Below are 12,501 nucleotides of genomic sequence, written 5' to 3'. Positions count from 1 at the left end.
TCAATATCAGGTTCTACCTTTCAGCCTATCAGCAGCACCCAGGGTCATCACCAAATGTCTGGCGGTAGCTGTGGCCCACCTTCGAAAGGAGGGCTTAAAAATCTTCCCCTACCTCAATGACTGGCTTCTAGTAGCCCCGAGCCCGGAACTGATTCTTACTCATCAAATTCTAGTTCTATATTGTCTGGAAAGCCTGGGTTTCCTGGTAAACTACAAGAAGTCTCACCTCAACCCTTCTCAGACATTACAATTTATTGGCGCGCTCATCAACACAACTCTGCAAAGCCTTCCTCCTGAAGGACAGAATCTCCACATTTCAAGCCCTAGCCAGAAATCTGAGATGTTCAGCACAGCCCACTGCACACCAGTGCAGTGGGCTGTTGGATCACATGGCAGCAGCCACATGTGTGATACCACATGCCCACCTCCTCATGCGTAGCCTCCAATGGGGCTTGAAGTCCCAGTGGTTCCAGTGTTTTCACCCATTGTCATGCCCCCTTTCGGCACCCACCACATCAGATCATCCTGACTACAGACGCATCCACAAAAGAATGGGGGGCCCACGTACTGCATCTGAAGACAGGGGCTATGGTCACCTGCGGAAAGGAGGTTTCAAATCAATCTTCTAGAACTACGAGCCATTCGCTACACCATCCACACCTCATGGCTTCTTGCAGACAAATCAGTCATGGTATACACAGACAACTGGGTAGCTATGTATTACCTAAACAGAGAAGACGGGTCCGGTTCCAGGGCTTTGTGCAGAGAATCCGTACCACTACTGGAATGGGCACTAGCACATTCGATACAGCTTCAAGCCACTTATCTCCCCGGCATACGGAACTCAGAGGCCAACAGGCTCAGCCAACTGTTTCATCCCCACAAGTGGAAGCTGAACAAGGATGTAGCTTCTGACATCTTTCCTCGGTGGGGGATGCCTCTAGTGGATCTATATGCCACAGAATGCAATGCAAAAGTACCACAGTTCTGCTCCCTCTATCCAAGTGACAGAAGACTCACCCAAGATGCCTTCCTGATAATTTGGTTGGAAAGTCTCTTCTATGCATTCCCTCCAATTCCCCTGCTAGGACGAGACAAGTTATACAGAAATGCATTTCTGACAACTCTGATCTCATCCACATTGTCCCAGCGTGGCCCAAACAGCTGTGGTATGTCTACCTGGTTCACCTGTCCATACAACCGCCAATTTCCCTTTGCAACAGAGTCAGCCTCCTAACTCGGGAAGGAGAGACACTGATACATCCTATGCAAGAATCCCTTCACCTGATGATGTGGAGATTGAAAGGGAGGTATTAGACTACCTTCCCACTGCTCATGAAATTCAAGATATCCTCATCTCAGCAAGGAAACCTTCCTCGAGGAAACATTATGCTGGTGCATAACGGCATCCATGGACCCCTTCCTCTCCTCGCCAGAGCAGTTACTTAAATACCTCCACTTACTTTTTCAGTCTAGACTGGCTATCTCATCCATCAGGGTACACCTCAGTACCATAGAGGTGTACTGTTCATCCATTCACGGCATTTCCATCTCCATGCATCCCTTAATATCTTGCTTCATGAGGGGTGCCCTACAACAGCTCAGGCCCCCTATTACGCCACCCACCAATCTTTGGGACTTGAATGTAGCCTTCAAAGAATTAATGCTTTCCCCCTTTGAACCTATAGGGACGGCCACATTGAAGTTTCTCACATGGAAGGCATTGCTCCTCATAGCCATCACGTCAGTTCGATGGGTGGGCGAATTGCAAGTACTAGTACACTACTCCCCCTTTCTGCAATTCTACCACGACAAGGTAACACTACGGATGCATCCATCCTTTGTTCCCAAGGTTGTTTCAGTTTTCCATTTCAACCAGACGATCACATTACCATCCTTTTTTCCAAAGCCACATACCTCGGAACGGGAAGCATTATTGTACATGCTGGATTGTAAAAGCTCTGGCTTACTACAAACAGAAAACGTATGTACCTAACAGGCCTTCACAGCTTTTCCTCTCCTACAGCCCGAATGCCCCAGGGCTTCTGGTGACTAAATGCACATTGGCTAGTTGGTGACCCAGTACATCCACTTCTGTTACAAGAGTCGTTCAGAAGCTTTGTCCTCAAAGGTGAATGCTCACCAGCTGAGAGCTTTGGCTACTTCCTTAGTAAACCTGCGACAGGTTCCTCTTCAAGACATTTGCAAGGCAGCGACCTGGTCGTCTTTACACACTTTCACCTCCCACTACTGCCTCCAACAGTATGCTAGATCAGATGCCCTAATGGGACAAGAAGTACTACATCAAGCCCACTAACACATAGTACTGTCCACCAACCTAAAGGATTTCGCCACATAGAAAGAAAGAAAGAAAACAAAACAAAACAGAGTAACAAAGAAAGGAGGAATAGCTTCCATGACTACGCTACCCACTAATCTGTGCTCCAAAACCTTGAGCTGGGAACGCCCAGAAAGCATGGCTAAATCTGCCTGCTTTTATATTTAGAACACAATAGAAGAATACAGCATGTCATGTTATTTTCACAAACCAACAAAAGAAACAAATTAATACAATTTTTACATTAAAATCTTTACTATCTATCCTAGATCTTTACAATTAGAAGAAGCTGAACACATCAGTAATATAGGTGGTATTCATTTACAAATGTAACACAAGAAGGGCTAAAACAGGAAGCGGAACTTACGTCAATATCTCATCAGGGGTCTTCTGCTGAAGTCTTTTTCCTAAACCAAATCCAAAGAAACATACTGCAAACATAGGAGTCACTCCAACGATAGGGGCTGCCATGCCTTTGTACAAACCTTTAATGCCCTGAAACACACAGATTCCTTCATTCACTGAATCCAGAAAGTACAGTAATGTACTCAAAAAAAACTTTTGTCTTTGATATTAAGGGACAATAAGTGAAATGTCTATAAAATATCTCACTGCTCCCTTCATTGTGTTTTTGAAATCTTAAATAGCATACCTCTTTGAGAAGCGTCTGTCTGAAACAGTCAAAAGTGCCTGAGTAGAGTGGAAGTTGCCCTGGACCAGGCTTTGGTTGTGTTTGTATTCGGACCTGTAAAAAAATATTTAAAATTAATCATCAATTAGGGCATATAATTACAGGACATTTTAGCAGGCACAGAGTGGATTTATCAAAGTTTTGCTCAGTGAAAAAAACTGCACTTCTCCCTGCTGAAAGAGCAAAATACATTCATTGATAAACTTAGTGGCCGTTCTGTCCCAGTGCAAACCTATACTCGGGTTAAATTCAACAATGTATTTGCTACAAACATGCCCATTATACTGTCTCCATGGCTGTCCTTAAGAGTGGACAAATTAGAGCAATTGTGGTCACTTTGCCCCCATCACTTCCTGTTCTTGAACACCAGTGGAGATCTCAGATATAGTGGCAGACAGCCCTGAGAAGGGTTCCCCTTCTCCATCACTTCTCTGACCTATTCCAGCAGATTTGTCCTGGGCTTCACAGTCCTGGGGCAGGTGGCTCAATAGTATAAACACTACCATACAGAGCTACCTGGATTTGATTACTGACTCAAGGTGAAATTTGAGCTTACCAGCTAATTTCCTCTCTTTTGAGTCTTGCCAGAGCAGTCTAGACATATGGGGATGCTCCTCCTATCAGCAAATAGAAGCAGAGGACCCAATCTTGAGCTGATGCCATCCTCTATATAGTCTGCTGCTGTCGATGAAGACATCAGTAGATTCTTGCCAAGCCAGTGGCTCCGCTTTCTGCCTACTCTTTCTGCACCACTTGCAATATTTTCTTATGCTTTCTTAAGCCTTCTGTGCCACCTAATGTATCTATGTTTTGTTTTGTTTTTTGTTTGTTTTTTTTAAAGAATAGTAGCATGGCTTGCCATTCTTCCTTCTCTGTACTGAATTCCACCCTCCAGATATCAAATCCTCCCCCTCGCCCAAAAAAAAAAACAAAAAACAAGTTATTTCCAATACTTGCTGTTTGGATCACTGGCAAATTTAACTTTTTTTTTTCTTCAACTTATGGATGGGTTCTGCAATAGTCTGGCAAAATTCAAGGAAAATAAATTAGTACACTCAAATTTTACCTTGTTATCTAGCCAAACCAGTCTAGTTCAGACATGTGGGATGTACCCAAGTCGTGTCTATGTGGGGCCGAGACAAAAAACGCTTTCTGGCCAGGATGAAGCCTATGCCCTGCACCCTGGTACAGTTTACCCTCAAGCTTTGCAGGATTTGCTTTCCTCTCATTATATATGCTGAGGCAATTGCTTCTTTCATCCAGTGGGCAACAGATGCCTTAGATGCCACTTGTCCCTTCAAGGGACCCCCATAAAGTGCAAAAAGTATATATGATTTTTGAAAAGGGATTTGTGACTTTCAGATACTGCAGTAGTACCTGCCAAACGCCCAAAAGATGTAGCATCTTTTTAAGTCCTTTACGCTCTGCCACGTTGAAGGTGGGAGAAAACCTGATTTACTTAGAAACTCGATATTACTTTTGGTAAAAAGGTTGGTATCGGGAGAATCATCACCATTCCCTTTGATATTACTAAGTATGCATCCCAGCAGGACAGGGCTTGAAGCCTCTGATATTCTCTTAGCTGAACATATGGCCACTAGGAGCACTGGGTTCAGAGTGAGATCTTTTAATGAACTTTTCTTCAGAGGTTCAAATGGGGTTGATTCCAAAGCCTTGAGTACCAAGTTCAAGTCCCATGCTGGGACCAGCAGATGAAATGGAGGGCAGATAAGTTTCACTTCACTGAAGAACCTAACTATATCTGAGTGCAAAGCTATTGAGCTCCCTTTCATCTATCCCCTACAGCAGGACAGGGCTGAAGCATAGGCATCACTACAGGGTGGCAAGTGCCACCCCAAAAAAAAATGGTATGCCATCCTTTTGCCACCCGAGGTTAAGATAGAGTTATCTCTAAGGTGCGCGTGTGCGCAGTGACAGTACATACTTCTTCATGCTGCTGCACTCACCCTATCTGAGCCCATGTACCACCCAGAAGCAGATCTGACATGCCATCCGCGGCTGAAGAAAGAAAAGGGAGAGGCTAGGCCTAGGTATGAAAGAGTGAGTGCCTTTTTGCATGCCTGTGAGTGTGAGGGAGCCTGCCTATGCATGAGTGAGGGAGAGAGAATGAGAGAACGTGCTAGTGTGTAGGAAAGAGTGAGAGGATACATTTTGTGCATCCACCCCCTCCCCCACTAATCCAGGACAATCTTAGGGTGACTGGAAATCAAAAGTTCCTAGGTATAAAGAGAGGAGGATTTATTTTATCCCTATTAGTTTTAATTTTTGGATGTTATTTGAAATGTCTGATGTTTTAAAATATTTACTTGGTCTTTTGTAAATTTAAAAAAAAAAAAAAATTAATATGATTTTTTTGGATGTTATTCTAATCATCAAATGTTTTGAAATATTTATGCTTTTTATTTGTTTGGCTGTTTTTTATTTCTAGATTTTGTTTGTTTTATTATGAATGGCAATGTTTGTTTTTCCATTGTTGTACTGCATACTGTTGTACTGGCTTGTTGCCGTTTCCAGTTCAGTTTTTGGCTGCACCTTTCTATTTATACTTTATGGTCTATTTATTCTATTTGGTGAGGGTATGTCTCTGTTCTGCATGTGTGTCTGAGGCGAGATATTCTGCTAGTGTGTAATTTCTGTGCAAGGATCTTGTTCTATTTTTCCAATAGGTATGTTGGTGTTTCAAGGTCTGGTGTAATATTTCCAGTGCTACCTCTTCAAAAGTAGAATTATTACTATTTGAGTCCTTGGAGTTAGTGTTGTTACAGTATGAAAGGTCTCTTGTATAGGTTCTAAGTTTCTTTTTGTTAAAGTGTTGTGTTATTTCACAAAATGGCAGTGAAAGTGCCTATGCTGCTGTTAAGTGACAATAAAATTTGAAAAGTATTTTTTTTTTTGTATGGTAAATTGTAAGGGTCAACATCCTAGGTCCGCTGCATGGGTCCTTTATGTGAATGCAGATTGTGTTATAGACTTGGATATATATTGCATATATATATTGAAATTTTCCCATAGACTTTAGACTTCACTTTACTATAAGAACATGCCATACTGGGTCAGACCAAGAGTCCATCAAGCCCAGCATCCTGTCTCCAACAGTGGCCAACCCAGGCCATAAGAACCTGGCAAGTACCCAAAAACTAAGTTTATCCCATGTTACTGTTGCTAGTAATAGCAGTGGCTATTTTCTAAGTCAACTTAATTAATAGCAGGTAATGGACTTCTCCTCCAAGAACTCATCCAATCCTTTTTTAAACCCAGCAACACTAACTACACTAACCACATCCCCTGGCAAAAAATTCCAGAGTTTAATTGTACGTTGAGTGAAAAAGAACTTTCTCCGATTACTTTTAAATGTGCCACATGCTAACTTCATGGAGTGTCCCTAGTCCTTCTATTATCTGAAAGAGTAAATAACAGATTCACATTTACCAGTTCTACACCTCTCATGATTTTAAACACCTCTATGATATCCAGGGGCGGATTGAGGGAAAAAAGTGGCCCGGGGGATTTTTCTCCATACTGGCCCATGGGTACCCAATTACATATACAATATAATTTACATATATATGTACACACCCCTATATTTCGGCATGGTCCTCCTGTATCAACACAGTACTATTTGCCAAAACTCAAAGAACAACCTCCCCACCTATGAAAAAGAATACCATAAATATTACACCAGAATCTAAAATATCAACACACCTCCTATCAGGAAAACAGAACAGGCCAAGCTACTACAGATCCCTACATGCTAAAAGAATGCTTCATCTCAGTCTTTGCATGCAGAACACAAACTCTCACCAAATACAGAATAAAGCCACATAAAGTATAAATAGAAATGCGCAGACAAAAACTAAACTGTAAAATGTATCACACCAGACTCTATACAGTGCAACAATGGAAAAACAAAAATGTCACCATTCTTCATGAAACAATCAATAAAATCAAGATATATAAATCATGAATCATAATTATAAAATCATACTAATAAAATAATTTTCAAACAGCTGATGAATAGAATATTCAATAATTAAAGACTCAAGCAAATTTTGAAACCTTTACCAAATACCAATAATTAAAATGGTAGTCAGTCAAGAAAAATGAACTTAAAAAGCCACCTTTACTTACCCTCTCCAGCAGTTCTCCTACTTCTTTCCCTTGCAGGCCACACCAGAAGCAGCAGAAGCTGCTGAAGCTGTCCTCATGGTCCTCTTCCTTAGGGACCACAACCAGTCTCTTCTCTCTCTCTCACACACATACACACACCAGTCACACCCTCAAGACCAGTTTCTGTGTCTCACACACCAATCATCTCCCCAACCAGTATCTCTCTCTCACACACATACCACCAGTCATCTCCCTGATCAGTCTCACACATACACACGTCACCTCTCTGGCCAGTCTCTCTCAATCACACAATGCTCTCGCTCCCCTTACTTACACACAGGATTTCACTCTCTCACACTCACACACAAACACACACACAAGCACCATTCCTTTCTCACACACACACAGAAGCACCATTCCTTTCACACATACACACACACACAGAAGCACTCTGCCGATCTAAAGCCCCCAGCTGAACAGTTGGTCTCCGCCGGCGGCTAGCAGCACCGGTGTTCACTTCTTTGGCCCCTGCCGGCGCCCATCTTCATTTTTTCGCCCCCGCCGGCCACGATTTTTATTTCTTCGGCCCCCGCCGCTTGGTCTCTGGCGGGGGCTGGCTGGGCGGCGTCCATCTTCATTTTTTCGGCCCTCGCGGGCTTGGTCTCCGGCGAGGGCTGTCTGGGAGGCATCGGCCCATCTTCGTTTCTTCAGCCTCCGCCGGCCACAATTTTTATTTCTTCGGCCCCCACCGCTTGGTCTCCAGTGGGGGCTGGCTAGGTGGCGCCGACCCATCTTCTTTTCTTCGGCCTCCACCGGCCTCGATTTTAATTTTTCCGGCGGGGGCTGGCTGGGTACAGCTACCACCTGTCTGCTTCGGGGGGGGGGGGGTGTACTATACTATTATTTCTTCAATGGGCCTGCGAGGCTGCAGTCGCCAATTCGCCACCTACCTTGAATTGATGGAGGTCACTGGGCTGAGTGCAGGCTGCAACAGAGCAGGAATCACAATGCTGGTAAACTGGAAAGGGATGCTACACTCTGTGGATCATACAGACCTAGTTCACGCATAAATTTAGATCTAAAAATTCTGGCAAAAAGTTTAGCTAAAAGATTGGGAGGAGATGCATTCATCCGGACCAAATGAGGTTTATATTGGGAAGACTGGCCTCCAAAAATGTGCGGAGGGTAATAAATTTAATGTGGTGAGCCCAGCACAACATCCCCTTGACTTTGCTAACAGTGGACGCAGAAAAAGCATTCAATATAATCTATTACAAGTACTTATTTGCAGTGCTGGACAAAATGGGATTAGAAGGGAACTTTTCCAGATGGATCCCAGTGCTTGTATAAAGGTAAATGGGGTATTTTCAAAGGTATTTCAGGAAGAGAGGAGTATGAGACAGGGCTGCCAGCTTTCCCCCTTATTATTTGTGCTTTATTTGGAACCTTTAGCAGCTAGAATTCACAGTGTAGGTGAGGTTCAGGGGATACTGGTGGGAGATCAGGAATACAAGATGTCTATGTTTGCGGGTGATGTGCTCTTTACAGTTATACACCTGGAGGAATCATTACCATTTTTGATGGCAGAGTTGGTAAAGTTTAGTGGAGTCTCAGCTTATAAATTAAATGCGGAAAAATCAGAACTATTGAATGATTCTTTTTCAGAGGAGTGAATGGGAATCATTAAAAAGACGTTTCCTTGTTAAACAGCAAAGTCAGAACTGAAATATTTAGGGGTAAAAAACAGGTCCTACTCTAGAGGGCTTAACTTGAATTACGACTCTGTGGGAAAAAAAAAAAAAGTAATCTTCAGAGGTGAGATAGGGAAGATCTGTCCTGGTTGGGTAGAATAGCTGCTATAAAAATGAATATTCTACCTAGGCTTAGCTATATTTTTCAAACTCTTCCAGTATTCATATCAGAAGCTTGCTTTGCTCTTTGGTAAGGAAAATAATTTAATTTCATATGGAAAAGGAGACTGCCGAGGATGAGCAGTAAAGTGATGTATTTGCCTAAAAATAGGGGGGATTGTGAGTTCCTTGTTTAATGAGATCCTATGTTGCAGCTCAAATTAAAATAATTTTGAAATGGCACGGGGGAGTAGGAGAAAAAAGGTGGATAGAACTCAAACAAACAATCTATGCTAAATGGCATACCACCTGATGTCTTAGTCTGATGTTGTGTCTAATCATAGCGCTAACACTAAATATTTGGGACAGGTGGAAGGTATGTTTAGTGGGGGATAGGAATTACTTTCATAGAACATCTTTCTATTTTAACAAACAATTTCTCCCAGGGTGGATGTTTTCTACTTCAAAGAATTGAAAGGAGAAGGGGTGCAGTAGGTTAAGACAAATGTGGGACAGTAAACAGGTGTTAGATTTCTCTACAATAACAGTTTTCAGCCTCTCGCAGGCAGATCATTATTTCTATCTTGCATCATTTTACGAAGCAAGGAGAGGTGTTAGAGGCATTGAGGAGAGGGAAATCCATGTTTGAAGGCTTTTGTGATAAGACAAAATGGGTGACTAGAGGGATATCTAGAATTTATGGATTGAATAGGGATCTTAAAAGTAAGTCAGCACATATACCTGCATGGGAAAAGGATTTGAATTAATCTTTTGGGGAAAACACTTGGGATCTGTATTTTATGTAACTTCCTTTCATGCTTCAGATTGTTTTACTGTAAACCGATGTGATGTGCAAACGAATGTCGGTATATAAAAGCGTTAAATAAATAAATAAATAAATAAATACTAAAAGGAGTTCTCTTTCTGCTTCAATTGTGGAAAACAACTATAATGTTAATCGGCGACCCGATTAACGGCACAATTACACCAGGTGTCGCGTGCCGGGTGTGCTCCCCTTCATGCTAACCTTTGTGCTCCTTCTAATATAATTATGTTTATGTTAATAATTTAACTTTTATTAATGTTATTTAGCTTTTTGCTTTGTTTAAAATTATTTCATTATTGATGTTTAAATGTATTAGACTAAGGAATTTTACTTCCTGCTCATTCTGTTTCATTGTAAACCGGTTTGATATGCATTTTATGCAGGAAAATCGGTATAAAAAAACTTAAAATAAAATAAATAAATAAATAAATTTCAATTGTATTTGACACCTGTCAAGCTATATTCCTTTTATCCCACTCTGAGTATTAAGTGTTAGAAAGATTGTGAGTTATTGGGAATCTTCTTTCATATGTGGTGGGAATGCCCAAAAATTGCTCATATGTGGGACAAAGTTATTAGTTTGATTATCCAAATAACAGGAAAATCGATTCCAAGGGACACATATTTCTTTTGAATATACCAGTCAAGGAAGAGAGTGATATTGTTTTGTATCTCTCTCAACAAGTGACCCTGGCAGCTAGGGGAGAACATATTTTTGGAGAAAATATGAAACTCTTTCCCTACAAGGAATCATCCGAAGATTAGATAAAATGTATTATATTAGTAAACTGACTGCTATCAAGAGGAAACAATCTGCTAAGTGTGAGAAACTGGCAGAAGTTTGTGAAGTGAAAATCTGATGATTATGGGGTTTGTTTGGTTTTGGTTTTTTTTAGTAAATATGGGTTGATTAGAATGTGGATAAGGAGGGGGGAAGTGACATCACCAACCGAGATGGCAACTTAAACTTAGAGCTCCCGACCCCACTCAGACCATCCATCAACATTGCAGAGCTTCCTACACTCAAATTTTGATTCTGTAGCATTGTATAACATCCCGATTGCTTCCTATGGCAGCTAAGCACAAACATTTTGACTTTCACTGCTTTTCCTACACGAGAAACGACAAGACAATCATGGAAGTGAGTGGCGATGAAGGCCAAGATGGCACCAATCAGCAAGGCCCGGAGGATGAACAATTGCATACTGACGACCTGAACGCTCCGGATTCTGATGTTCCCACCAGAGCGGAATTTAGAGAATGGTTCACAAACCTCCGTAAAGATATTAAGTCCTATCGACAAGAGATGCTTGAACATATGGAGGAGATTCGTGAGGAAATGGCCTCGATGGGACACAGAATAGACAATCTGGACTGCCGCCTGGATTCCCAGATGGAGGTGTCTAATAATGTAAGGGCAATCTCCTTAGACCTGCAGGAAGACAACCAGAACCTGAAAGCCAAACTAGCTGATCTGAAAAAATCTCATGCAATGAAGTATCTTGCGCTTTAGGGGGTTCACAGAATCACCAGATAAAGAGGATTATAATACCCTAATAATTCGATTCTGCAAACATCTTCTCTCCTCCACCCAAACTGAAGAGACCTCAGAATTACCGGACATTGTATCAGACAGATTACATAAAGCTCTCCATGCCGCCATGGCGAATCACAGCTGCAATATTATTGTTTGCTTCCATAGCTTCACAATGAAAGAGAAAGTTGCACAGGCAGCCAAACAACAGGCCACTTAGCAATGGATCAGGAGATGCTTTTTCTCTGACTTGTTTCAAGCAACCATACAAAATTGACAGGAGCTAAAAGAAGTTACATCCTTTTTGAGAAAAGTCAACATCAGATACTGATGGCTACATCCATTTGGTTTGTCTCTTAACTTAGATGGAACCACGCATAAAATACATACACCAGCTGATGCCCTTGCTATTTTGGCCTCACGTGGCTTCTCGACTACAGTGACGATTGCCAAACCCACTCCATCCAGAGCCTCGCCACCAACATGGCAGCGCATGGGTAAGCTCAACAGCCACCTTCGTTGCCACTCTGGAGCCTCATCAGCTGCTAAGGGCACAATCTGACTGTTTGTTTCTTGTGGACTGCTAAGTGATGAAGCCAGTCTAGTTTCAGTAGATGGAACTTTCAGCCAGCTGCCTCTATTGTTTTAAGCACCTTAATTTCTAACTAGCCGACAAAATAGCTTATGCTTATTCTTATTATCAGTTTCTGTTTTCTATCATGCTATCCAGAGGTCTGGGCGCGGGCGGGCTCCATCCCGATGTTGATGATCACCTCCCCTACTTTGGCCGTAGCGTGGGCCTGCAAAGGGGTGATGAAGCCAAGTTGATTGTGCTGGGGATTTTATCTGGAGGGATTAGCTGCCTTCAATGTGGTTTTTCTTGCTTCTAATTTTTGTTACACAGGTTTTTGGTTTTTTTTTGCTTTTATGTGCATGGGCATATCAGGTGATTCACCATGTTTCTATGTGCCTCCTGATTCTTGCGGGCCAATTAAGTACGAGAGTGGATTCCATATTCCATGGGGATGTTTTGAGATTTAAGGGGATCTCTATATGTGTAAAACAGAAGAATTATTTTGTCAATCTTCTAACATCCAGCTGCTACAATGCCACCCTTTCATATTACATCAATTA

The 12,501-nt window shown here is 42.0% G+C and overlaps 1 protein-coding gene across 2 annotated transcripts in view; it reads right to left on the bottom strand.

Moving 5' to 3' along the window:
* Window positions 1–12,501, bottom strand: part of SLC25A20 (solute carrier family 25 member 20) — a 108,664-nt gene that overhangs the window by 75,985 nt on the left and 20,178 nt on the right. For both annotated transcript variants that reach the window (XM_029601275.1, XM_029601278.1), the window contains exons 3-4: window positions 2,991–3,083; window positions 2,706–2,833 (exon numbers count right to left, since the gene is read on the bottom strand). In XM_029601275.1, coding sequence (XP_029457135.1) covers window positions 2,706–2,833; window positions 2,991–3,083 — 221 coding nt within the window. The remainder of the gene's footprint in view (window positions 1–2,705; window positions 2,834–2,990; window positions 3,084–12,501) is intronic.

Source organism: Rhinatrema bivittatum, chromosome 4 (assembly GCF_901001135.1).
Source record: "Rhinatrema bivittatum chromosome 4, aRhiBiv1.1, whole genome shotgun sequence".
In the NCBI taxonomy this organism is placed as follows: Eukaryota; Metazoa; Chordata; class Amphibia; order Gymnophiona; family Rhinatrematidae; genus Rhinatrema; species Rhinatrema bivittatum.
The sequence above is the reverse complement of the archived record's forward strand: the minus strand, read 5'-3'. Positions and strand labels throughout refer to the sequence as shown.